The following is a 26,379-nucleotide window of genomic DNA, read 5'->3' on the forward strand; positions in this document are numbered from 1 at the left end:
AGTACACATTTTATTTCAAGTTTAATATTTTCAGCTAGGTAAATTAAAAAGGCAGTTAGGAAAGGGCCCTCTAGATTCATTAACTGTAGCACTCTACTGCTGTGGGGGAAACCCAGTCACTGCTGCATCAGCAAATAGGCTCCATGATTGTTGTGGGGGCAGCATGTTTAGCCCCAAGGAGAGGGACTGCCTCCTATCATTCAACAGCCTCTACTCTAGTTTATCAGAATAAGTGTTGACAGTCCCTCTAAGACAGAAGAATGACTGTGACTTGGAACCTTGAAAGTAGGTTGGACTAGTTTAAAGAAATGTGACAGTGCTGAAGACAAGAGGATCCAAGAAAAATGTAATAACAAGACTCTTGAGGAAGGCTGGTTAATTTTATTGCCTTTTTGTCTTTGCAAGGCCTGGAACTTTCAACAGAAGCCATAAAATAAAATTTAAAGTTTGGTGATTTTATGTTTAACTGTATAGTACAGATTAGTGTAGGCAATTTTTGTAGCAGATTCTAAGACTTGCTTTGAATGTTCATTTTTCCCATGGTTTAGTGTATTACCTTTTCCACATTGTCTGATATAAATGTAAGAGGAATAGCACTATTTTGGCCTTTTCCCTTGTCACTAAGTTTCCCTTATTTAATTTGAACTGAAAGTTTTCATAAATAACAATGAAACATCCGTGAACGACCAAAGAATAAAACTATAATTGATTCTGGTGTTTCACGGAGCATAACAAAATGCAAACTTAGGTCCCTTTACTTATGCTTTGTGCTCACTCATCTTCCTGGAAACAGATTTAGATTGTAAAGAAGATAAAGTTTTATTTCCGAATAAGCTGCATTATTTAAGAGAGTAGTCAAATGCAAAATGTCACCATTATAAAGTAACTGTCTAATTAAACATGTAAAAAACCACAACAAAAGAATTCAGAGCCTTAGTCAATTTTATTGCTAATGGGATTAACAGCAAGGGAAAACTACCCATGCAAAGGCTAAGATAAATATCAGAACAATGTTTCAGCTACAGGTTATACAATTAGTGCACTGAAGCTGTTTCGATTTCATAAAATTGTGGCTTTTAATTTTCTTTAAATACACATATTGGACTGTTTTCTAGCTTTTTTTTTTGAATAGTCAGCAGCTAGCAAATACTTTAAAACTTCAGAAACATAGAATGAAATGGCAGACCATTTGGCATCGCAAATGCTTTTTGGGAGTAGGTAGCCAACACTGGTGTAATTTTTCTGTGTTACATACTTTATTTCTTTCAGTTAAAGGTAGAATTCTCTCTTCTGCCTCAGCTTCATAGTTGAAAAATGAAAATCCCAGCCACGTCCATTTTGCTTTGCTGTGACAGAATAACATTTCTGGATATTGCTCTGGCAGCTGAGTGCTACACGGAGGCTGTGAGGGAGAAAGGGGCAGTACTATATAAAGAAATGTTGTTTAAAGCTAGTGGACTGAGTGTGGGCCAAGAGACACTGTATTTTTGATTCTAATTTTGGTGTTAAGTTGCTGCCATAGGTCAGCTGCCTAACCTGTAAATTCCTGCCTCTTGTTTGCTATGCTCAATAGCTGCTGTGGTCAGGAAGTGGGCAGCCAGCTCTGGGATTAATTTGCGGAGACCAGGGTGAAAGTGAACAGAGATCAAGAACTGAAGAGATCATGAGGGAAGTAGTCCAAGAAAGAAGAAAAATACTGTAGTCAGAGACTAATATTCTGGATGTTGGACAAATGACATGTAGCAGCTATAGGACAAGGGAGAACTTCAGGCTGAGGAAACATCTCCACCAGGAAGAGTTTGGGACAAGGAAGTAGCAAAACTGGAGCAGTCTAAGGCAAGCAGCCAAAGACTAGAGTCTCAGGGATAAAAATCAGGAATTAAGGCCAGGAATGAGAGTCTGGTCTGTCTGCCAGATCTGAAAGCATCTCTGCTATGAACACTGCCTGGTATCATGTAGCTCAGAGAACTCTTGGGCTTGGAGTAAGTCTCCCTCCTGGTGTCTCTGGTAGGATGTGAGCTGTCTGGGCAATGGTCTGACCACTGTGAGGTGGTGACTCATGGCAGTGAGTCAAACACGTTTAATTAACTTTATTTCGTAAAATGTTTTCAAATGTTGCAATAAAAGACACTTGTTAGTAGGAAATTGCCTTTTTTTTTTCTTTTTTTTATTTCTCCTTCTTGTAACATGGGTTAGGGTTATGGAAGCTTATACGGCTGACCGTGTGACAGAAATCAGCTTGTGCCAAATCAAGTAGTAGTTGCAACTTTTTCCTGTTGCTGTTTTTGTATGGATTTATTTCCAGCTTGCAGAACAGAAGTGTTAGGCAGAGCGCAAAATGATGTAGATTTCGCAATTCCTGTGACGTAGATTTTAAGCATCTTCCACCTGTCCATTGAAAGAAGCCATTTAAATATATTTGCAACTGTTGCCCCAAAACAGTTACAAGGAGCAGGGTGCTTCATCTGTCATTTGTGCTGGTGTTTGCCAGTTATTTATATTTTGCAACTGAAGTGTTGGCATGCATCAGGAAGACAGATTGTGTAAAAGTATTTTGGCTAAGAAAATGCCTATGGGGAGGGGAGAGAAAGAAGAGCTCCCTTTCTTCCTGAGCATTGGAATGAACATAGGTGAAAAACATTCCCTGTTTTCACAAAGCTCATCTTATAGGAATTGTCATGACTATGGAAAAATTTCTTCTTTTTCGTTTTCTGTAAAATTAGCTACAGGTTCTTGGGAGGAAAAGGTAAAGGAAACAGTATTTATGTTGGAGGCTATTGACCATTCAAAACAAGGTGAAAGAAAACAGTATTTCTATTTTTTTCTGTCCCTTCACTTTTCTCTTAATGCTGTATTCATATTGTCTCCTTTCACTCTCTCTTGTACAGCTGTATTCCCAGACCTCCTTAGGTGTAAACTACCTACCTTGTTGTCCTTTTAACTGAGAACCTTATCCTTCCTTTTTTGCTCTTTCTAGTCCATTTATCACCAACCTGGAAAGAAAAAAAATTTCATTGCCTGGAAGAGAACCCCGGCAAGTCATTCACAGAGCACTGACACTTTTTCCATATGCCCCCTACAACAGAGGCAGTACGATCAATTTCTCTGATTGGTATCAGTTCTTGCACAGCTATGGGGTTTCATACTCAAATGCACTAACCTTGGATCTGGTGTGTACAGAGAAATCTTAGTTTAAATGAAAATTCAAATAAAAGCTAGGAAATGTTTATTTTACAAGCCCCAAATACAGTGACTGATGTAAGACCTTCCCACTTTTATTTAAAAATGTTGAGATACTTTGCAACTTCTTTTGCTGAAGAGCTTTTAATTAAGCTAGATTGTGCAGGTCTTTCAGTTTCGTGAGTTTATCCCATTCCTACCCTCTCACTACCAAGGTTCAGATTCTTCTTTTCCTTTTAAGAACTCCCCATTTGGTGATAGGAGTAGAAGAACTAACCTCATGGTTAATGTTTTCTAAATTTTGGAGAGAAAGAAAGGGAATTTAAGTCCTGGGGTTTTTGCAATTGCAAGGATAGGCATTCCTTTGTTTTCAGATATCCTAGTATTGTTATGAAGTTCTGTTTTGGCTTTCTTCATGGTCTTAGCATTGAGCTTTCACAGAAGCCAGCGTTTCTTCCTTGGTTCTTTTACCTTTTTTAATTCTCCTCACATAAAACTAACCCAGCTACTGTGGAACTGTCCTGATGGCACAGATGCACCTGAACCATGCAGTTCATTGGTTGCAGCCTTTGGTGTAGCTCACAGCTTTGCCATTTTTCATGAGGCTCAGTTCTTAATGCCCCAAATAATTAAAACCAATTTATTAAAATAATGTGCTATAAGGTGCAAAGAGTACAATGTGCAATGCATAATGCAGTGAAAAATATCTTTCAGATCAGTGAGCAGGCTGCTATCAGAACTATAATTTACTAACTTCAAGGGATTGGAAATGAGATTACCTGTACAGAGTTAAAAAATTAAATTAATCTCCATCAGGCTTTTCAAAGAATGTTCTTACTTGTGCACGTACAATTAAAATAAAGAATCTGTACACCAGTTTTGAAAAAAGAATAAGAAAAAAAAGTATTTGTTCACATTCTAGCAAAACACCAACTTAATCAGAATGTATATTTTGAAGTATCTTCAAAACATCTTTACTTATGGCTCTTCTTGGTATTTTTTTATAGTGATTTATATTTATACAAGACACTAGGCTTCATAATATAATAAAGATTTTGCTAGGCTGAGGGTATTTCCGGGCCTGCTGCTGGAGAGAAGACTTTGACAAAGTTTCCCTTTTTGTAAAGGGAGTTTAATATAAGCTTGAGAAAATCTTATTACTGGCTAGATCCTTCGTCTGCCTGGGCATTCTTGAAGAAACAGGCAGTACAAGGCAAAGGGTTCAATTGTTTATTTGTTTGACATCAGTCCACTGAAAACACTTTGGAACATCAATGGAGGTATTTCTGTGGGATATGAAGAAAAGTGAGGGAAATTACTAAATTGGAAATTTAATTAGGAAATTTCCAAATTAGGAAATTAATTAGGAAATTACTAAATTTACTACTTAAAATGGATAAAAACTATCCATTATAAATCCCATGGAAGCTTTTCTACTTCAGTGCATTTACAAGCACATATCTTGTATTCTTCTTTTTCTTCCATCTGCCCTACAATATTCATGGTATTCTTGTACTGCCATAGCTGTTTCTGCTGGGCCATAGAACTCCTGATGGCTCCTCCCTGTGATGCCTTCTCTGTTTTCAGACAGGGAAGAAGCATAATTCCAGAGTGAGCATAAAACATGGCCCCAGGTCAGGCCTTTCTTTAGTCCTTTCTGTAGGCAGAGCTAACACTTCAGAAACAATGTTGTTTCCAGAGCATTATGAATTTTCTCTAAGCCTAACCAAAGCAAGAAAAGGGTGAGAAGCCTGCATTAGAAAGGTGTTTGTCTTGTTGAGAAGTGGGGCCAATGCTTAGGGCACGTGTTGGCATTGTCAGACTTTTGGAATGGAAGATGGGGAACTATGACTAAAAGCCACAAGTAGTAATGTTGTAGCTGGAACCCTGCTAATCTGCAACTGCTGTTCTTTGATTAGGCACACACTGTTCCTACATGCAGGATACCACCTTATATTAACTGCAGTGAAAACAAATGAAATGGAAATGAATCAGCTGGGGAGATAGTCTGGCTAGACTTGTGGTGGACGTGAACACAGCTGCTTATCCTCTCATATTAATGATTTAACAGTTAAAATCATGTAAGCCTATTCCATGGATAATTGAAGTTTTGTGAGAATGTGATAATACACGGAACCGCAGAAGCAAGGAAAACTGTTTGCCAGTGTCTGGGAAAATTGCAGGTTTCTGAGGTCTACTTGAAGCAATATTATAACCCAAGTTTTGAATTCCAAGAGTATGAATGAAAATGTGCCTGAGACCCTTCTCTGTCTGTTTTATTAACTCCTAGAGAAGAAAAATGGGATAAGAATTCAAACTGAAAATCTAAAAGGTGCAAAATGTAACTTGGCTCTTCTGTGTCTTGAGTTCATTTATCTTCTATATAGAGACAAAGTTTCAATAAATCTCATTTCTAAAATTAACAATTATTTGCTTTCTTACTTGCCATTTGACTGAAAGGTGTAATTTTTGTCTACATGCCAATGAACTAAACTAGGAGCTCATGTTCTCCTACTCAACTCTAGCATGTGCGTATGCTTAATTTGTTGGATACTTCCACTGACCTCACTGACTGCTTGTATGCATAAGTATTCTCAGAATTCAATTTAAGTTGTTTGAAATAATCCCTTAAAATTGCCTATATATTCATCTATATATGTAGAATATGCAAAACCTGAAAAATCATTACTTCTGCAGAATCTGTTTTCCTTCATGAAAGGGGGAGCAAGAAATAAAAACCAGAGGTTCTAACGCTGTTCATGGAACCTGGAAGTTTAATATTCTTGGCTTAATTGGAGCAAAACCATAAAAGCCTGATGTGTCTGAGTTTGAGAACTCATGGCATTTTAAGAGGACCTCGGAACTGTAAATTTCAGGAACTCCTTTGCTAACGAAACATTTTTATTAAGATCAGGGTACTTTAAAACTGAGGTACAAATAAATAAAACAAATATTCACTGCTTGCTCTCTTTTTGTGTTCCATTGTTTTCTATGATACTGTAAACTGTTTGGGTTGCAAATCTTTTTGGGGTGTGGGAAGGCATTTAATTTTTCTCTTGTTGCTCACAAGGTTTTGTAGCATCCATCTAGAGAATATTCTTGAATATTTGTTGGAGAATACAGTATACTGTATAAATGGATTACTAGTATAGGACTACTAGTAATGGAGTTTTTCCCTTTTTCCTTTAAATCAAGATATTCTGTTGACACTAATTGGATGTTACTCACTATAGTCTAACATTTGTGCTAATACTAAAGGATTTTTTATTTCAGACTACCCAAGATGTGAACAGTTATCATGTGCAAATGGAGCATGTTTTAATGCCAGCCAGCGATGTGATGGCAAAGTCGATTGCAGAGATTCTTCTGATGAAGCTAATTGCAGTAAGTCCCATGTGTGGAGTGATCCTAAACAAATTTGCTTTATAGAGCCTCTTTTGGAGTAAAACACTGTAGTTTTCTGACAGATTTTGTGTATGTGTTTCTGTGCTACAATCTCTTTCAGCACGTGGATGTACCAGTACGCAGTTTCAGTGTGCTAATGGAGAGTGCATCCCACGAGCCTTTATCTGTGACCATGATGATGACTGTGGAGATAGGAGTGATGAAAACTCTTGCAGTATGATGTTTCTCTTTTTTCCCCACTTTCTTCAACTGTTTTACTAAGACTTAGCTTAAGCAGATAGAAGGAAGCAGATTGTTTAGCTATACAGACATCAAAAGCTAATCACTGTTCTACAAGTACTCCTTTGTATAGAAAGATGAAAATTGCTATGCTACTTTGATAGACTTTTTTTTTGCTGCTAAGTTCCTGGGTACATGGTTACTATTCGAATTTGCTGGATTGAGTGACAGTTTGGTTCTTTATACATATAGATACACTTATGTTTTTGTCATCGTCTTAATTTCAGCATGAACCAAAGGTAATTCATATCTAAATGAGAAGAAACCAGCAGTGTTTGCAATATATACAAGACATGGAACTCCCTCAGTTTTTTAGGAGATGTAATAAATTATCATTTCTGAGACAATATTGCTATTTTTAACCTTTTAGCTGCTCAGAGCAATTAGATGTTCTCATGTTTCTTTCCATAGCTTATGCAACTTGCAGAGGCAACTTCTTCACTTGCCCGAGTGGCCGTTGCATTCATCAGAGCTGGATTTGCGATGGAGACGATGATTGTGAAGACAATGAAGATGAAAGAGGATGTGGTAAATACTACTGCTAACTTCCAATAGTATTTTCAGGGGAAGATGACACTAAGCTACATCTATGAAATTTAGACCAGTAAAGATACTCTGAATACATTTCATTTCTTTTAAAACCTTAGAATTTCAGCTTCAATTTATTTATCTTTTTCACTTTGGCAATATTTTCCTGTTGTGTATGTGAGAATTATTGTGATACTGAGTATGATGCAAACTAAGTTTAGCATATAGCAATATCTTTTTTTTTTCTTTTATATGTTCTCTTTTATATATTTTTTTGGTTCTTCTGCCTGTGGAGATTTTTCAGGTCATCTGTTAAGAGACATGAGGCTTCTAATAACCAAAACCCATTGATTCAAAATGAAATTAACTCAGATCCTGCCAAGATTTGTTATGTGAGAAAGAGAAATTTTAATGAATGAAAGTGTGAATGAGAGTTCTTTTTCATTGTCCTTTTCTATGATGAACATTATTCTCTTTATCCAGACAGCATTTATGTGTTTTGAAACCACAAAACTATAGTTCCATTTCTGGTGCACCAGTTAGTTTAAAGCTAAATGGTGTTACCATTTCTAACAAAACAGAAAGCTAAAGGGATTCACGTGTTGTCTACTCAAGTATCACTGGCATTGTAGTTTGAACGTAAAAGAAAGCATGACAAGTAAGTATATATAATGTTTCTTCATAGTCTTTTCCAACTGTGTGCAAGAAAAAAACCTGAATATCGAAGGATAGAGATGCTGTGGGAAGCTGTTAGAGAAGAAATTTTAAGTAATATTTGAAACAGACTCTTTATTATTCTTGTTTTTCATTTCCCTAGAAAGTGGTCGCCATGAATGCTACCCAGGAGAGTGGGCTTGCCCTGGATCAGGGCATTGCATTCCAATTGGGAAAGTGTGTGATGGAGCTGTAGACTGCCCTGAAGGAGAAGATGAAACTAACATCACTGCAGGCAGACAGTGCAGTATGTATTAGAATAAAAAACAAACACAGAATAGCAGAAATATCAGTACTGATATCTTTTTACATTCACCTTTTGTCTCCTAAACAATACTGAAATTTCGGAAGCTCACTATTTTCATTGGCACTGTTTTGACTGGATGATCTGAAAGAGACATATATGCTGCAAAAGACCATTTCTTTTGTAAAATTTTTACATGAAATTTTCGAATAAGGATTTTAACTTGCTCTCCGTACCCTATAATATGTTCACAAAGTCAGGGAAAGGTGTGCTATATCCCTTCTGTATTTAAATGTCTATTTGTCCCTTTGTGTAAGAAGTAATGTTTTGTACTGATCAGAACACAGCATTGCATCAGTATATCCTAAGCTTTGACTAATTCACTTTAAAGACTAGAATTTCAAAAAATATATTTGACCTGGGATGTATGTTTACGCCGTTAGTGGTACACTGTTTTTTTCTGTTGGATGCAAATGAGCATGCATAGTTCCTGTTAATTTCACTCTAATCCTACAAATATTGAATCCTTCTGAGGACGAGGACTGATGTATTTTAATTTCTAGGAAGATAAAAATTCCTATGAACAAAATCATGCCTTTTTGGGATAAGAGGGCAGAAAAAATAAGAGGAAATGAAACCTTATTGTAAAAAAGCACGTCTTGTTTTGCTGAGTGGTTTGGTAGTTACAGAAGAAATGAACTGCAAAGCAAGGCATTTAACAGAAGAAATTGAGGAAAAGGAAAATGCTGACTTCCACTTCCTACTTTGTCAAATGTATTATAATCATAACTTATTTGCCTATCACTGAATTATTAAATAGTAGTACAAGGAAAAGGAGAAGTAGTGAAGGAAAAAGAGAGAGAAAAAGGAGAGAGAGAAAGAGAGAGAGGAGGAAAGGATAAAGAAGTGTTTTTCTATGAACACAATGCAAACAGTATATTCTAATATATTGGAGTAATATATATTTTCTTCTTAATATAACATAGTAGAGGTTTTACGCATAGAAGAGTAAATGATGAGGCTACATGCCAAGAGATGGAGCTCAAGGATATGTTGCTCACAAGTAGATCTTATGAGTTCTGGTGCATTGCAGATGGCTTCCTCCGTTCACCTTTATACACAGCACTTACCATTGGTGGTTCATATAAGATTGATGCTTATCCTTTAACTCTGTTCTAAAAACCTATTAAAAACAGTACCTTATCTTCTGTGTTCCATGCCCTTGCTTCCATGTATGTAAATATGTGTGATTTTGTGGAACTTTGCACATAATTTTCTCTGTTGGTTAGTTTTAAGAGTCTGTACTTGAAATCGAAGGCTCATCATCGAAATGTTTTCATTTTGTAACTCTTACTAAGTCAGAAAGCTGTTCTACTGGTAATAGGTGTGTTTCTGAAATATTTTATTTCCCTTTCAGATGTGTCACGCTGCGCTGCGCTGAGTTGCCAGTATCGCTGTCATTCCTCTCCATTAGGAGGGATGTGCTATTGCCCTGCAGGATATACAATAAGTAGCAATGACAGTCGTACTTGTATTGGTGAGTAAAGTCCAGTGATTAGAGATATCTAGTACCTTCTCACAACTCATTGGGAAAGTTTGGATTCCAGGAAGGCAAGTAAATTTGAATTGGGTGGACGTACTAGCAAATAGAAAATCTCAGGAGTCAGCAAATGTATGAAAATTTTTAGTAGCACAATGGCAGCATGGTGACACAGAAACAAACTGGAGAGATATCATAAAGACCTTTTTCACTTACACCTAAAGACATAGTGATGGCATGATTAGGTTTAAAAATATGTACTATTGGATTGCTGGTTTATTATCAAAATTTTTTCTGGTCTTTAAGTGTTTACATAGAGAGAGTTTGTTTCTGCCTCAGCGATGTGTGTTGTATGCCTGAAAAAACAGTTAAGGGTGTTAATTTGTTTGTTACTTTTGGAAAGTGGCTGTATATGAAGACAGCAGAACATTAGACTTGAAAATAAAAAGGGTGCTTTGTATTTGCACTATGGAAAGGCTGTGTCTTCTGTGGGATTCCAGTATATACATAATTTACATGAAAAAGAGGAATATTTACAAGAATGTAAAGGTAATTGTAAAGCTGCTGTAACTTGGTAGCTCAAATGATTTATCTCAGTAGCTGGAAATAGAGTAACTTCAGTATCATGAAAGTTAGCACTGCCTAATAAAGTAAACAGGGTAAATATCTGTTATGAGTTTTCAACCCCAGCTATGGTGGTTTTTTTACTAAAAGTATTTCAGATGCTCAGTCTTTAATGAGATTTTTGTATTTTTGAGACTACTGAGTGGCCCAAGGCTGTATAAGCTGCAATGGCAGAATGGTTGCTCTTTGTAGAGACAGAGAAATAAGGCACAAAATTTCCTCCATTTTTGCACACTTGTGTGGGAAATACATGAAGGATACATTCCCAAACCCGGTGCAGTCTCAGTGAGCCTTCTGTTGTTTTTTAACTGCCCTGTAAACCTAGTTATCTGACTCTGGCTTGTAAATCTGAGTCAATGTATTCTGGTTTGCTGAAATCTAGGCATATATTTGTCATCGGAGCAAAACTTATGATGAAGGAATGGCTGACAGTCAGTACTGTATAGTTCCAGATCTTAGTACTCTGTGTATATGGTATTTTGCATGCCAAAAGGAACTTTTGCTTGCTGGTTCTGGTACACAGACAGCTTTTAATTGTAAATCAGATACCTGTTAGCATGGTACTAAACCTGAGCTAATAAGCACTGCCTTCTAGTAGGACTTAAAGACTTGAGCTCTGCACTGACATAAAGATGGTGCTCACCTTCAAAGTGAGCTTAAATCCAGCCAAGTCTTGGTGTGTGCCAAGTGTATAAATGTGTTGCAGGAAAAATACTGCGTAGACATATTCTGCATTGTGGAAAGTAGACAATGACATCCCTTCAAACAATTTTTCCTTTTCTCTTGAAAGGTGTGGTTTAGATTTTTTTTGATTGGTTAGCTAGGTTTTTTGGGGGGGATGGGGAGGCAGAAGTGCAGGTAGTTCCTTGGGCAGGAAACACAGGTTTTTTGTTATCCAGAAATACAAAACTGAAACATTGTGGAAAAAACATGCAAACCCTCTCTCTTCATGCTGTAGTTTTGCAAGTAGATATAAAGCAAGCAGAGAGGACAAACTTGCAGCTTCTTAATTATGACATCAGTTTTATACACAAAATTTTTTATAAATATGCCTTATTCACTTGACAGATTTTGATGACTGTCAGATGTGGGGTGTCTGTGACCAGCTGTGTGAGGATCGTGTGGGACATCACCAGTGCCACTGTGTAGAAGGTTATTTCCTAGAGCATCACCGGCACTGTCGGGCCAACACTTCAGGTTAGTACACTTCAAGTGTCTTGCTGAGCAAATAGACAGAGCTAGGTAAAATGGGGTAGTTTCCATGTCTGTGCCATACAGCTCCCTTTGATTTTAACTCTGCCCCTAAGGACCTATGATCAGGACAGCTTCGAGAATATGGGCAAATATCAGAACTCTGCATCTGACGTGTAGGTTGGTGTTGATTGCCTCATCAGGGCTGCTTCTCTTCTAATCAACAAGTGTCTTCTAGGCTCCATTGTTTTTCATCACTCCTGACTTCTGCAGAGTTTGGAGGTTATTGCCAGAGCACTCCCAAACAAAAAGAATTCTTGTTTCTGTGGGAGGCAGTTTTCTGTCATGCTCTCTATGGAACGTAGTGCGATCAAGAAATCACGAAACCTCTTTTTTCTAGAACTGTGCCAGAAGATGGTTTTGCTGAATGGTGAGATCGAACACTTGCCTGTGAGAGAAGCCATGCTCTTTGCTTTAAGTGACCCAGAGTCTGAACTCTGCAAGAGTACTTGCCTCTCAAGAGTATAGTTCCTCATCAGCTGTAGGCTGCTGCTCCTGACCTCCTGGTCTGTTCTGAAAGCAGGCCCTGGGAAACTCTTCTTTGTGGAGATGTAATGTCATAACAGGCTTTTGTGTAAGGCAGGTGTCCCTGCCTGCAGAAGATCAGTGGGAATGGGAGTTCCTGCTTGCATAGCTGATTAGCAGTCTTCTTTCTTAGAAAAGCAAGAACTGCTCAGTTCCCTCCCCTTCCTTCTTTCTTCAGCCACATCTATGGACCAGTCTTCATCTCACAATTTTCTAAGTATTTCTCTCTTATAAATGGGAGAATTTAGTACCTGCTATAAGTCACTTTAGTTTTAATAGAAATCGTCTTTTGGTGTTTAGATGCACAGGGGTTCTATAAAAGTTTTATCTGGTAGGGCTTTAAATAGCTGTTCCTGCCTGATTTGCTCTGAGTGTACAAACCAAAGGCAAATCACAGAAAGTTAGTACTCACATAGAAACATTTATACAGATAGTAGTCTGAGCACCTATTTAAAACCTTCTGTCCAGTGTGTATGAACCAGTATGTATGTATTGCAATGCCCCTTTGCAAAATATCTTGCCTGCAGAGTAATCGTATCTTTGTCACCCCTGCTTTCAGCTGGTGTTGCATCAATTATTTTTTCCAATGGCCGTGATTTACTGATTGGAGATCTTTATGGAAGAAATTTTCGTACTTTGGTGCAGTCACAGAATCGTGGGATTGCAGTTGGAGTGGACTTTCACTTTTACCTGCACAGAATCTTTTGGACCGATACGGTGCAAGATAAGGTTGGTAGAAATTTCAAGAAGAATATATTTCTGTGTATCTGGAAGTAGAGAACTGCAAGAGGCAGAATGTGTTGATAGGCCCTCATTTTTGAGAGCCAAAGCTGGCTGTGTTTTTGTTTTCTAACAAAAAAGCTCCTTGAAATGTTTTATGTTAATGACTGCATTTTTTCAACTATACTATTACATGTGACATATTAAACAAAGAATCCTATTATATGGGAATGTCTTGAGCAACTTTTAATTTTACATGAGACTCAGTCCAAAAATCTAATTAAGAGAAATAGTAGACATTCTTTCAAAACGAAGCAAATTTTTCTTGGTAATTTTTGAAACATGATAATTTAAAATGTAAAAGCTGTGTGCCTTCCAAGATGATAAAAATCAGATTTCTTCATATACTTCAAATGGCACTGTAATTGAGCTTGAATAACAAATATTGACAGTATTTTGTGTAATGAGCCAATATTGTGTTACCTTTTTCTTTCTTTTTTTTTTTTTTTTTTTTTAAGAGAGATTATTTTAGCTTCAAGATACAGTAGAGCAGAGTAATTTAAAAAAACAGTCTGGAGACTCTCGTGGAAGTTGGATGGCACCCTTGTTCTTTTTCTCTGTGCATAACTGATGGAAACCAAAAAAGTCTTAGGTCAAATGCTGAAACTCCACAATATTTGTCCTCACATTGATTGTCATGCAGTGTGAAGGAGAATCTGTGACCCGGCTCTTGCTGACACCACTAAATGGATCAATTTGGTCTCACTGTCATTATTCTGAATCCACACATAAGACATGTAATAAAAAATATAGTTCTCACTACAATTCCATGCTGGTTCTGTGGGAAAGAACATTCACTGCATGGCTGTCAAGTAGGACAAGATTTGTATGCACAATTTTTGACTTGTTCACAATTCTGGCATTTTTATTGAGGCTGTAGTAGGTTCCCATTGCTTCCCATTGTCAATGGCTGAATTTAGTCACAGTCAAATCTGCACTTTTATGAGACAGGAGATTTATTCTGTCTTTATAATAGGTATAAATAAAAGATAATATGGGGTTTTTCACTGCACACCCCAGGTGGTCAGGACTGCCTTTTTATCTGCCCCAATATAGTTTAATCCTAATTAATTAATTAAGATTAATTAATCTAATTAAATCCTAGCTAGAATATCCAGATGAAGACAATCGCATTTAGAATTTCTTTAAATGAGGAATATTTCCACCTGATGTCTTAAAATAATGATATTACTAGGCATTTTTTTGTCTTTTTTTTCCCTAGGCTTAAGATGTAAAGTAAACCAGAAAATTGTGGGTTGTGTTTTGCATCATCTTTATCTCATTTAGTGTACTGCATGATAACCTAATGCCCATAAGCTCTTTTATCAACAGGGTTGCCAAAGAACAGAGTAGACAGTTACGTGGTTATCTTGATTATCGTTACCTGGAACTGAAGTATCTTTGAAATGATACAACTCTTTCAGCTCTTATTTTTCTTGTGCGTATTTGCTTGGTAGTCTGTATTTTCATTTAAATGCATTCCAAATCTCATGCTGTTGTTCAAAAAAAAAAAAAAAAAAAAAAAATATAAATTTTCCTATTACCCAGTGTTATAATCACACAATTACTATATATGTAAAATTACCGTGTTTGGACTGTTTGCTTCATGTAGCTCTGAGCTTCCTTGTAAAATAACACCACCATTCCTCTGGGCAGGATGCTGTTAAAATTAGCCTTAGATAAAGGAGACCACAAGGAGACCTCCTTTCTGTGAGGATGGAGAGCTTTCCCTTTCTTTCTTCATTTTGCCATTTCCCCTTAGTGGTTGCTGTAGTAAGAGCTCCTCCTCTTGTTTCTGGCCACTGTTGAGAGCTTTACCAAAGCATTTTCATTTGTTTTCAATCAATGGAAATACTGGGTTTTTCTAGATTCCTGGAAAGCAAATGCACTTTCCTCATTTTTTTTTTTTTTTAACCAGCAATTAGTCATGTTTGCTAAAGGACAAGGCTATTTCACTTGGTTATCTTGTCCATTTTGCAGAAATGCTAGTTGAAGGCAAGCTTCCTGCAATTCTTGCATTGCTTTCCAGATTTTTGCAAAAATTCCTAACCTAAGGAATAACATAGAGGGTAACTTGGTTGTATCTGGTGGCCAATTGTGGATTTGTGCTCAATGTGATGATAAAAGACAAATACCATGTGTCTTGTGATTACCAAAACATCATGTGGGCACTGACAATGTATGTATTGTTTTCAGGTTTTTTCTATTAATATTGATGGCTCTGATTTCCAAGAAGTTTTGAATGTTTCAGTTGACACACCTGAAAATCTAGCAGTGGATTGGGTTAACAATAAGCTATATGTGGTTGAAACCAGTGTGAACAGAATAGATATGGTTAACTTGGATGGAACAAACCGTGTGACTCTTATTGCTGAAAATCTTGGAAATCCTAGAGGAATAGCACTTGATCCAACTGTTGGGTAAGTGATACTTATCAGATAATGGTAAAAGATGTCAGAAATTCCTTTATCCCCATGTAAAAGGAAGACAAGTAAGAAACAGCAAGAGTGATAATTTTAGAACCAGATATAAAATATTTTAAACATTTGCATTCTATCCTAACCTATTCTGCACCTTAAATTATGAGAGAGCTCTACAATGCCTTTATTGCTAATGTGTGGGATCTGTTTCATGGCTGGAGTTGTGTGTGCATGAGCAGCACTGAAAATGGGACCTGTGGAATTGCCCTGCAGAGGAGCATTATCCTTAAAGATTCCAATTGTGATACCATCCACAGATGTCCTACTATCTGAAATAAAGAGATGGAATGAAGCTAAGAAAGTTAGTGTCTTCTAACCCATATGCTTCAGAAGTATATGTGAGCCATGAAAACATGGATCTTCAGAGAACAGGAAGAGGAATTTCATGCAACTTGTTTTCATGGCTGCTGCTTTCATGATATGACTATTTGTCACTGGCTTATTTCTGGCAGTAAACTTAAGTCTGTGATTTAATAAGGAATATCAGTATTAATGAGGTCTTTTGGGTGAAAGCATGCTTCTTTATGGATTTATTCTATAAAAGAAAATGCAAATTACTTCTTGTGTAAAAAGTGTAAAGTATGTTTTCATAGTATGCCAGCTGAGAAACAAACTCTGTTCTGAAAGAGTGCTGGTTTTAAATTCCATGTAAAACACTGGGTTTCTTATAAAATCTCAAGGAAATGTGACCTTTTTGCTTTTTTATCTCTTTATAGTTATTTGTTTTTCTCAGACTGGGACAGTCTGTCTGGTGATCCTAAAGTGGAAAGGGCCTTCATGGATGGCACAAATCGTCAGGATTTGATAAAAACAAAATTAGGCTGGCCTGCTGGAATAACTCTGGATATTGTGTCAAAGAGACTTTACTGGGTTGACAGCCGGTTTGATTACATTGAGACTGTAACTTATGATGGACTTCAAAGGTAGGCGAAACATTATTCCTTGGAGGCTACAGATACACTGATTATTTTGTATCTAGTTCAAAAAAGGATTGTCTAACAATACGAGATACACAAAGGATGAAAATTACAACATAATGAATGTGATGCACTTTTGTCTCTATTGTGTCATGCTACTTCTAGACAGTCTTTAATTCATCATTCTTTGCTATTTTTTGACCTTGAATACCTCTTGCCCTTATTATATAATGTACATTTTATAGTCCACCAGTACAGTACATATTTTTAAAGCATTTGCTTTTAAAGCATTTATTTCAATGATATTCATTATCTTCCATCATAATCTCTGCATTTTTTTTGCTGAATGAATTTATAGGAAATACTCCACTTCAAAACACTAATTTGTGTGATAGGTATTAAATGCTTTTCTAACATTTTATGTCTTTGCTGTCAAAAATTAAGTCAACATTCACCCTGTTATGATGCTGGGGAGACTAAATGACAGCATGCAAGAAGGGAGTCCTTGAGTTTTTATGGGACTGTGTCTTACAGCATAGTGTTGTTTAGAAGCCTGCTTATCTCTGCTTCTGTGATTAGTATCACTTACTCAAACACAAGAAAAAAAAGTCCCCTTTAGTATACCTTCTATGTATTGACTTGAAAAACAGTCTTCTGCTCATTTGACATGTTTATTGTTCAAGGTATTTTTTCATTTATTAAATTATAACATTAATGTTGGTATCTTTTCTCCTCTCATCCTCGCTCATTGTGTTTCTTGGAATTTTCTAACCCTTTTGGTCTATTTTTACTGCTGTATCCTTTAGGTTGATGAACTGTGTATGTTTAGCTTTATCTCTTCAGTTCATTTGGTCGTTTTCATTTGTACTTTAGTAGCTTCTCTGTTGAAGCAAAAGCTAGTGAATGAATTAAAAATACTGTATCCCTTCTTCTGTTAATAATGTTATTTTCTAGGTAATATTTCATAAATAATTTTAAATCATCTTTATAACAGGAGAACAGTAGCTCATGGAGGCTCACTGATTCCTCATCCGTATGGAATCACTTTGTTTGAACACAATGTTTATTTCACTGATTGGACCAAAATGGCAGTGGTGAAAGCTAACAAATTTTCAGAGTCTAACCCTCAAGTGATCTACCAGTCTTCACTGAGACCTTATGGAGTGACAGTTTACCATGCTGCCAGGCAGCCATTTGGTAAGACCATAAGTAAGATTATGAAGGGAGGTTTAGGAACTATGTTACCAAAAACTGGTAAAAATTATGAGACTTTTACTTTGCTGTAAGGAACTATAATTATGATATATAAATTTGTATTGTAAAACTGGGCTGATTTTTATCACACAGTTGTTTCATCCAACTCTTGTAGCTAATGAACGGTCAAATGCAACATTTAAGAGTAGGGGGAGCTTTATAAATAGACTGATACTTGGTGGAGTCAAACCTGTAGGTTTGAGCAGTATTAGTGTTTGGAAATTTTTCCCTCAACACTGCAATGAATGCAATGAAAATGCTACCAGTATGAATCCTGCGAGATACAATTCTGAAGTAGGTTTATGTGCAGAAGACTATAGCCCAAATTATGTCCTTAATGCTGTGTGCTGAGTGTCTCTGTACAGAGCCTTGAATTCCTTGAATCATGGTTACCTCTGATGTGATTTCAGTGCATTTCAGGGTAGAACTGGTGGGGTATGTTTTCTGTGTGATGTAACTCTCACATAGTCCACATGATTTATTGTGGATGTTGAAAAAAATCCTGAAGAATCAAGATAATTATGTCATTAGGTTAATAGAAGAAGTTTTAATTCTATCTGTATTATTTTCCAGTAAGAAATCCTTGTGGAAGTAATAATGGGGGATGTGAACAGATCTGCGTTCTCAGCCACAAAACAGATAACGATGGCCTAGGTTATCGCTGTAGGTGTATTCTGGGCTTTGACCTACATGTGGATGGACGACATTGTGTTGGTGAGAAAATGCCTTGGAAATAATGCTACTCCATTAGCTCTAGAGCTACTTCTAGAACATCCTTCCTCTCTTCAATAGCTTCAATATATTGAGGACTTCACGTCTTTTCACAACTGTTTCTGACAGCTTTAACTGTAGTCATTTCTGCTGATGTTCATTTCAAGCCACAACTTAAACTTACCTCCTTTAATGAGGATTTTAAGAGAGTTAGATGTGGAATACATGTAGACAGCTGTATGATTAAGCTCTTAATCCTGAAATCAAGCACGAATACTTGCTAATATGCAGATTTTGTGCTATTTTGAGCACATAAGCCTGCTTTCCTGTGCAGTAATGTGCAGATTAGGTTGGTCTTCTCCCTTTGAACACATATGGCAAGAATATGAGATTCAGTTTTGGAGCTGTAGGTTTCCATCAGCAATTTTCTGCTTCCTATTTGAGTGCAGAATTGTCACAGATGCAGGTCTACTATGACTGTCTACTGACAAATTAAGTCATATATGTTGTCTCTAATTTTACTATTTGGCTATGCATTTATCTGGCTAGCCTTGTTTTATGGAGGCTCCACAGAGCCTGTGAGTTATTTTTTTATAGATGATTGTAAAGAGGGAAGTACAGAAGATGATTTCTGCTTTCATAGGGATAATGCTTGCTTTAAAAGTGTATAGTACCACAGTATCAATGAGAGGAATACTTGACCACATCACCTAATATTCTGGATTGGATTTTGTTTTTCTTCTTCAGTTTTTAGGTCTGTGAGTATTTAAATCCCTATTTTCTCATTCTTCTTTTTTCCACTTCCAGGCTATTAGTGTTGTCAAATTAAAATCTTTTCTTAATGCTCAGGTGTCTCTGTTTGTGAATAAGTAAAGTCTGTGTCTGATTTTTCCTTTCACAGCTGTGCGGCAGTTTCTGCTGTTTTCATCCCAGATGGCAGTGCGGGGAATCCCATTCAATCTCTCCACCCAGGAAGATGTGATCATCCCTGTAACAGGGAGCCCTTCATACTTTGTTGGAATTGACTTCTGTGCTCAGGATGACACAATTTTTTTTTCAGACACAAGTAGAGACATGATCTATAAACAGAAAACTGATGGTTCAGGTGAGAATCATGCTTGGGAATTGTAGAGTAATTATGGTAAGGAGACTGTAATGTATATTTTTCTAAAAAAACCCGTGAAAAGTCACATTGTGAGATACACAGATAAATCTCAGTGTAACCCCAGTAATGTGGAAAATGTTTCTCAAAAATATTTGTTCAACTAATATTAAACTTGTTGAAGTCTCTTGTTTGACAAACTTTCTGAATGTATTTGGGAAGTAACTATTTGTGGTACTTCACACAACTACTATTTGCCTTCACCAGTCTGTTTATGCAGACAAGTATTCGTTTCAGTAGTAGGAAACTGGTGTTTTCTATTTTAATTTCCCTATCTGGAGAGCAGGATATTTGCTATGATACTGTAATACAGAAAAAGAACATTTAGTTTGTGAGATTTTTGGAAATCCTATTTTGCTAATGTACAGAATGTTTCTCTCCAATTTATAATGATCAAATGTCAGCATATAATCTTCTGCACTTGTTTGCTGCCTTGGGTCAGGTTAATGGTAGACTGCAGCTGACCATTACTATGCAAAGAGTAAAGTCTGGCTGTTGAGCAAGACGTCCTTACTGCACTGGCCTTACTGACCTTCATTGGTAAAACTCTCAGTGTAAACTTAGTGACAGATTTTTCTCTGACCTTTGGCTAGTCTTTATTTCTCCTCTTTTGCAGCTGAGCTCCTGGACATACACCTTCTTTGTCTAGAGCAAAGGGCACCCCTCCTTCCCCTTGGTTATTGGTCTTCATATGAAGTAGCACAGAGGTAGCGCTTTTACTGAGGGGAACCACAAGTTTTGTCAATAGAATACTGCACTCATGTTATTTCCCCAGTTCCGAAACCTTCCCAATCATTATGTGTGTTATAAATTCTAGGAAGAGAGATCTTGACTGCTAATAGAGTGGAAAGTTGTTGAGGATTTGGCCTTTGACTGGATCTCAAAGAACCTATACTGGACAGATCCTCGATACAGAAGCATTAGTGTGATGAGGCTGGCAGATAAATCCAGGAGAGCAATTGTTCAGAACTTAAATAATCCTCGCTCAATAGTGGTTCATCCTGTTATTGGGTAAGTTTAGATTCTCATTTTAAACTGTATGTACAAACTTATGGTTTAAACATAACTGATGAGGTTAGACTTACATCTGGTTCTGGATTTCTGTTCTTTTCAAAATACCATCCCTTTTCAGTTGTCTTGTCTTTATTTTGTTTGTTTTATTCCAGCCTAGGATTCAGCATCCAGAGGAAAGGGCAAGGTGAGAGAGAATCCATGTGACAGAAGCACTCGAAAGAATTATCTTTAAAAGCACCATGTATTTTTTCTTTTACTTCTGTTCATTGATAAAAAGGCAAAAGAACTTGGTTTCTTTGTGTCACTCATCTTAGAAAGCTATTTCTCACAGTTGAAAGATGAAGTTTGCTAAATTGTTTTTTAATATCCTTTCAATTCCCAGACTGCTGACATTGGTTCCATCATTTTCTCTCTCTGAATTTCTTTATTTGAACCATATTGGATACTACTGTCTGTATTTCATAAAGACTTACAATATTGACTCCATACATAAAATAAAGCCCTGGTTTTCTTTGATGGAAATGCTTACTTTCAAGTTCCATACTCTGTGTTCTTTGCCAATGCCAAAACAGTGTTTCTTTCGCAGCATAGTTTGGCTTTGTCAATGTCGTACTACTGAATTTCCTAATCTTGGATATTGATTTTCATGAGTAACCAAATAAACTATTTTGAAAGTAATCTCCTAAGAATAATGTTGAACCTGGATCCTTGGATATCCCAACATTTTTTGTTTGCTGCTTCATAAAATTATTTAACATTAACTTCAACTCTTTGCCTGTAAGCATAAGTCAAATGGATCAGGAGAAAATTCTTTTTAATATTCATGCTTGCTTGTAAGTTTTACCTGGAAGATGCATTTTTGATTGATGCTATTTCTCTGTCAGTAATTACATGAGAACCTTAACAATTTTAACCAAGTTATGGATATTTTATATCTAAAGGGCCAAAACACTTCAAAAGGTTCTGGAAATTGTATACAGGATAAATATTAATTGTCAGTATCACTGCCAATTGAGAAGAGGGACAACATGAAATTGTATTTGTTGAAGTTATGTGAAGGATGTGGTACAAAGAAAAATGTTAACGCTGTTTCAAATGTTTGCTCTGTTTAATCACATTATATTATTTAGTTTATGTGTCTTCTGACATGTGTCCTTTCAGGTATATATTCTGGACAGATTGGTTCCGTCCGGCAAAAATCATGAGGGCCTGGAGCGATGGATCCCATGCCTTGCCAATTGTCAATACAACGCTAGGCTGGCCTAATGGCCTCGCCATTGACTGGAGGTAAGGGCAACGCAGGAGACAGGGAAGGTTTTTTTTGAGCCAGCATGTTTCCCTCCTTTAAACTCTTAGGGATTAAAAACAAAGGAATGATGTCAGATTGCTTGCACTGGCACTCTTATTGAAGACCTTATCTTTCAGTTGTGTTGAAAAGCCTTAAAATGTAAGGTTTTCTCAGAATCCCTCCCCACACACCCCCAACAGCTTCTTGTAGGTTTAAGATTATTATTTAAGAAAATGCTAGTGCTTCCCTAATGGACATAATGTCACTTAAAGAGCTATGACGTTTTCCTTATTTCTAGTTCTCTGAGGTTGTACTGGGTGGATGCTTTTTTTGATAAAATTGAGCACAGCACCTTTGATGGGCTGGACAGACGGACTCTTGAACATATTACTCAGATGACTCACCCATTTGGCCTTACTATTTTTGGAGGTAAGTCTGGCATTGAAAAGTATTATCTATTATTATCACCGATTTTTCTTTTCATATGGTGATCTGTGAGTTTGCGACACAAAATGACAGAGATTTTTTAATACTGGTTTTCCCAAAAAAGCACTCCTGGAAATTTCTACTAAAAATATGTATTCAGTACTTCTTGCTCGTTTCTATGTATATTTGGTTTTAATTAATTTTAGACAGATTGGGTGGGTCATGTAATGCAACAAGTCAGATATGCTGTACTAATTAGAGCTTTCAAGGTGGGCTATTCATACTGAACAGACAAAGTTAATCACCATTCCAGGGATGGTCAGCATTTCAGGATTTTAATAATTATATGTATTTTTAATAATTCTATGTTTATAAATAATTATATGTAGATTTTATTACTGGATTTATGTTGTCTGTGAAGAAAGATGTCAATATATGACCCCTTTTGATTTTTATTTTTATAAGAATATCTTCAAAAATACTCTAAAGTTTTCTGGAAAGTAGTCTTTATGAATGACTTAAAATTGCCTTGGAATTTGAAATGCTGGTTGGGTTTGTTATATGTCAATTTCAGTAAAATCTGAGAAGGCTTTCCTATGTTATGTCTGCCTGTGACTGAAGCACTTAGACAGCATTATAAGTGGTGAAGGTTCTTTTGTCTTTTTCATGAAACAATTATGAAAAATGGTTAAATTTACATGAAAAGTCTTCTACGGTTTTTTTATTATGCTTGATCTTTTATGTCATATTGCTCTATAATATGTTAAATATTTTTCAAAATAGGTTATGCCTATTTCACTGATTGGAGACTTGGTGGAATAGTCCGAGTGAGGAAGTCTGATGGAGGAGAAATGACTATCATTAGGAGGGGCATTAGTAACATTATGCATGTTAAAGCATATGATGCTCATTCCCAAATAGGTGAGCCCTTTTCTTGTACAGAGGAAAGATGTGAAATAGGGAATAAGACACAAAATGTCAGGACAGCAGATTTCCAGTTTCAGTTCTATAAATGGCTTCACTGAATCGTAACTGATATGCAAGGGAGGCAGCACAGACACTTGCAATCACATGTTGTATCTTTCATTGCTTTGTGACTGGGTGCAATTTCCCTCTACCCTTTCTGTTACTGTACTTAATAACCAAGCAAAATGAACTTATGATTCCATTGTGGTTTGTGTAATTGTATCAGCAACTACAACTTTGTATTTCTCCTCTTCTGGTAGAAGTTTTAGTTAAACTAAACTATTTATTTTGATGAATTGGGTAAATGTTTATTAATCAAATTACTATTCTTCAAGTAATTAGTATTTATAAATCACTAATTTTTCTTATTTTCTGACTTTCCTATTTCCTTAAATTCTATGCAATTCTATGATCTAAGCCAAGGATTTGGTATTGTAGTTAATTTAGTGAAACACCCAATGCTCTCATCAAACATATGATTAAACCTAAGGTTCACTGACTACTTGGTATCCAAAGATTGGATTGGGTCTCCCAGCCTTGGCCAGACAGAGGTTCTCATTTGTGGTAGTATACTTGTTTCCAGACAGTTGCTGAAAAATTCCAGAAAATAGTATGAAATTTAATAGTATGGTTTTGGCTTCCATGAACATTTCTGTCAAGGAAGAGTATGTGGAATGCGACACTTATATATTACTGCTACTATTGCTACTACTGCTACTACTTGACCTTGTTTTGCAGTGTATGCAAAACCAGGACTTGCTACAGCACCTTTTTTTATACTTATTATGTACTTTTAATAGTTCCCAAGATGTCATCAGTAGTGTGTATGTTGATCTTCTCTATCACTTTTTAAGGCTCTAACTACTGTAATAGAGGAACAAATCCTAATGGAGACTGCAGCCATTTCTGCTTCCCAGTACCAAACTTCCAGAGAGTTTGTGGGTGTCCTTACGGCATGAAGCTGGCTCCAAATCAACTGACATGTGTTGAAGATCCATCCAATGAGCCACCCACTTTGCAGTGTGGCTCCTATTCATTTTCCTGTGGTAATGGAAGATGTGTGCCTCGACACTATCAGTGTGATGGTGTTGATGATTGTCATGATAACAGTGATGAACAAAATTGTGGTTCTTTAAGTAAGTAATCCTTGTAATCTGCAGTTAGTATTCCTTGTTTGCAGTTCAGGAAATTTAATGAGTCAGTATGGCTTCACTGGAATAAACTCCAGTTTTTTAGGGTTGCATCTGTGAATAAATCCTGAAATCTTCCTGGGAGATTAGTTACTTTGGAAATAACTTGGAATAATTAGTTACTTCAGAAATTATATCATAGTAATACAGGATTCAGTATCAGCCACCTAAACAATGCATGAAAATATTCATATCCCACTATTCTCAAAATTAAATATACAGAGTAACAAAAATTTATTTTCTAAAGAAAAAGGTTGTCTTTATTCTTAAGTTTTTGTAAATTTTGAAAGATACTGGAATATCAATAGCTTGCCTAATTTGGATGCACGGAGAGGAACAAGCCATCTTATGAAAGACAAAGACACTTAAAAAATAGCACCATAAGAAAAATAACAAAACCATATACATTGCCTAACCTTCCTCTAAGATTAAAGCAGCACCTTTTATTTCACTTAACATCAGAATAAAAAATTTGGTTTTGATAATATTTGGGCAATGCTGATCTATTTGTTACATCTGGATTTTAACAGTGAAGTAAATTAAAAGCACATTGGATCATTTCCTGGTTTTACAGTAAAATGTCTCACACAAACTATTTTGTTGTTCAAGTAAATTGAGAGAACAGTGGGATAACCATGGCTGATAAGGCATTGAAGAGACGATAAGATACTAAATATATTGAAGAGGCTTTTATGACATATCTGGTGCTTCTTCAGAGTTAATTCTTTCGAATCATGAACAAGAAAATAGGACACAGTAATAAAATGTGTTCCTAATGCATAGGACTAACTAGTATGACTAAGGTATAAACTGTTTCTTATTAATGGACTGTTTTATAATAACTAGAATATCTTTTGGGGAAAAGTATAAAGCAAATGGTTACTAGAAGGAGTTACTTTTCTTGTTCTTTAGATAGTTTTGGAGTGCTTAACTGTTTAACTTTTTATTGTTTCCTGCAGTTTAAAAAAAGTTTGTAAGTATTCTGTTCAGTTCTGCAGCATGTTGCATAACAGACATTTTAATTCTAAGCAATGCGCATTTTAGAATTTGATGCATATTTTAGGCATTCTGAAAGTGTAATGACTGTACTGATTACTGTTGCAGGAAAGGCAAGTTTTGGAGATATTTATAAAGATTTTTTTCTTTTCTTTTATTCAGACAATACTTGTGCTTCTTCAGCTTTTACCTGTGCCAGTGGACAGTGTATTCCGGGTCGCTGGCATTGTGATAAACATAATGACTGTTTTGATGGCAGCGATGAATTGCATTGTCCCACACAAGGACCCTCTTCATGCCCTGCAACCCAGTTCACCTGTGATAATAGAAGATGTATTCCAAGAATCTGGCTATGTGATACTGATAATGACTGTGGTGATGGCTCAGATGAAAAAAACTGCAGTGAGTATCATGACTGCCTGTTGTTTTCATAATCAACTGTGCATATCTACATACATACATATGTTGGTATAAGGAGGATAAATGAAATTGGGAAAAAAGGACTAGTATCTAAGACTGATATTTTGTAGTCCTTACGATGTGGAAAACTCATCTAATTTGAAGTAGAATGGGCCAAGTAGAATGCAGAGAGATAATTAAAAAAAAAAAAAAAAGGAGCAAATGTGATAATCATGGTGCTGCATAATCATCATCCACTGTAATTAGCAAAAAGCAGTTAGAGCTGAGATGTCCTAAACACATACTTCACAAGTGATCTCAGTGATGGCTAATGGTGTAGTCAGCTAATTTAGGCTGGAAGTTTTTACCAGAAGTAAGAGAGTAGCTTTTTCATATACTTTCTTTAGAGTTATTATCCACTACCTGGAACCTTCTGTTTATTTTCCATGAGCCCAAGCCTACATATAAATGAAAAATTACCGGATATTGATTTATTAGTGCTTGTA

At 36.3% G+C, this 26,379-nt stretch overlaps 1 protein-coding gene across 1 annotated transcript in view; it reads left to right on the forward strand.

Moving 5' to 3' along the window:
- Window positions 1-26,379, forward strand: part of LRP2 (LDL receptor related protein 2) — a 118,745-nt gene that overhangs the window by 22,137 nt on the left and 70,229 nt on the right. Inside the window, 19 exon segments of the mRNA XM_032114910.1 lie at window positions 6,454-6,564; window positions 6,686-6,799; window positions 7,276-7,392; window positions 8,210-8,353; window positions 9,768-9,887; window positions 11,583-11,711; window positions 12,850-13,019; window positions 15,267-15,490; window positions 16,267-16,473; window positions 17,462-17,664; window positions 18,295-18,435; window positions 19,334-19,537; window positions 20,412-20,446; window positions 20,448-20,605; window positions 21,770-21,895; window positions 22,195-22,325; window positions 23,106-23,243; window positions 24,143-24,424; window positions 25,637-25,876. Of these exon segments, the coding sequence (XP_031970801.1) occupies window positions 6,454-6,564; window positions 6,686-6,799; window positions 7,276-7,392; window positions 8,210-8,353; window positions 9,768-9,887; window positions 11,583-11,711; window positions 12,850-13,019; window positions 15,267-15,490; window positions 16,267-16,473; window positions 17,462-17,664; window positions 18,295-18,435; window positions 19,334-19,537; window positions 20,412-20,446; window positions 20,448-20,605; window positions 21,770-21,895; window positions 22,195-22,325; window positions 23,106-23,243; window positions 24,143-24,424; window positions 25,637-25,876 (2,994 nt within the window).

The sequence above is a fragment of the Corvus moneduloides genome, chromosome 7, assembly GCF_009650955.1.
Source record: "Corvus moneduloides isolate bCorMon1 chromosome 7, bCorMon1.pri, whole genome shotgun sequence".
Taxonomy (NCBI): Eukaryota; Metazoa; Chordata; class Aves; order Passeriformes; family Corvidae; genus Corvus; species Corvus moneduloides.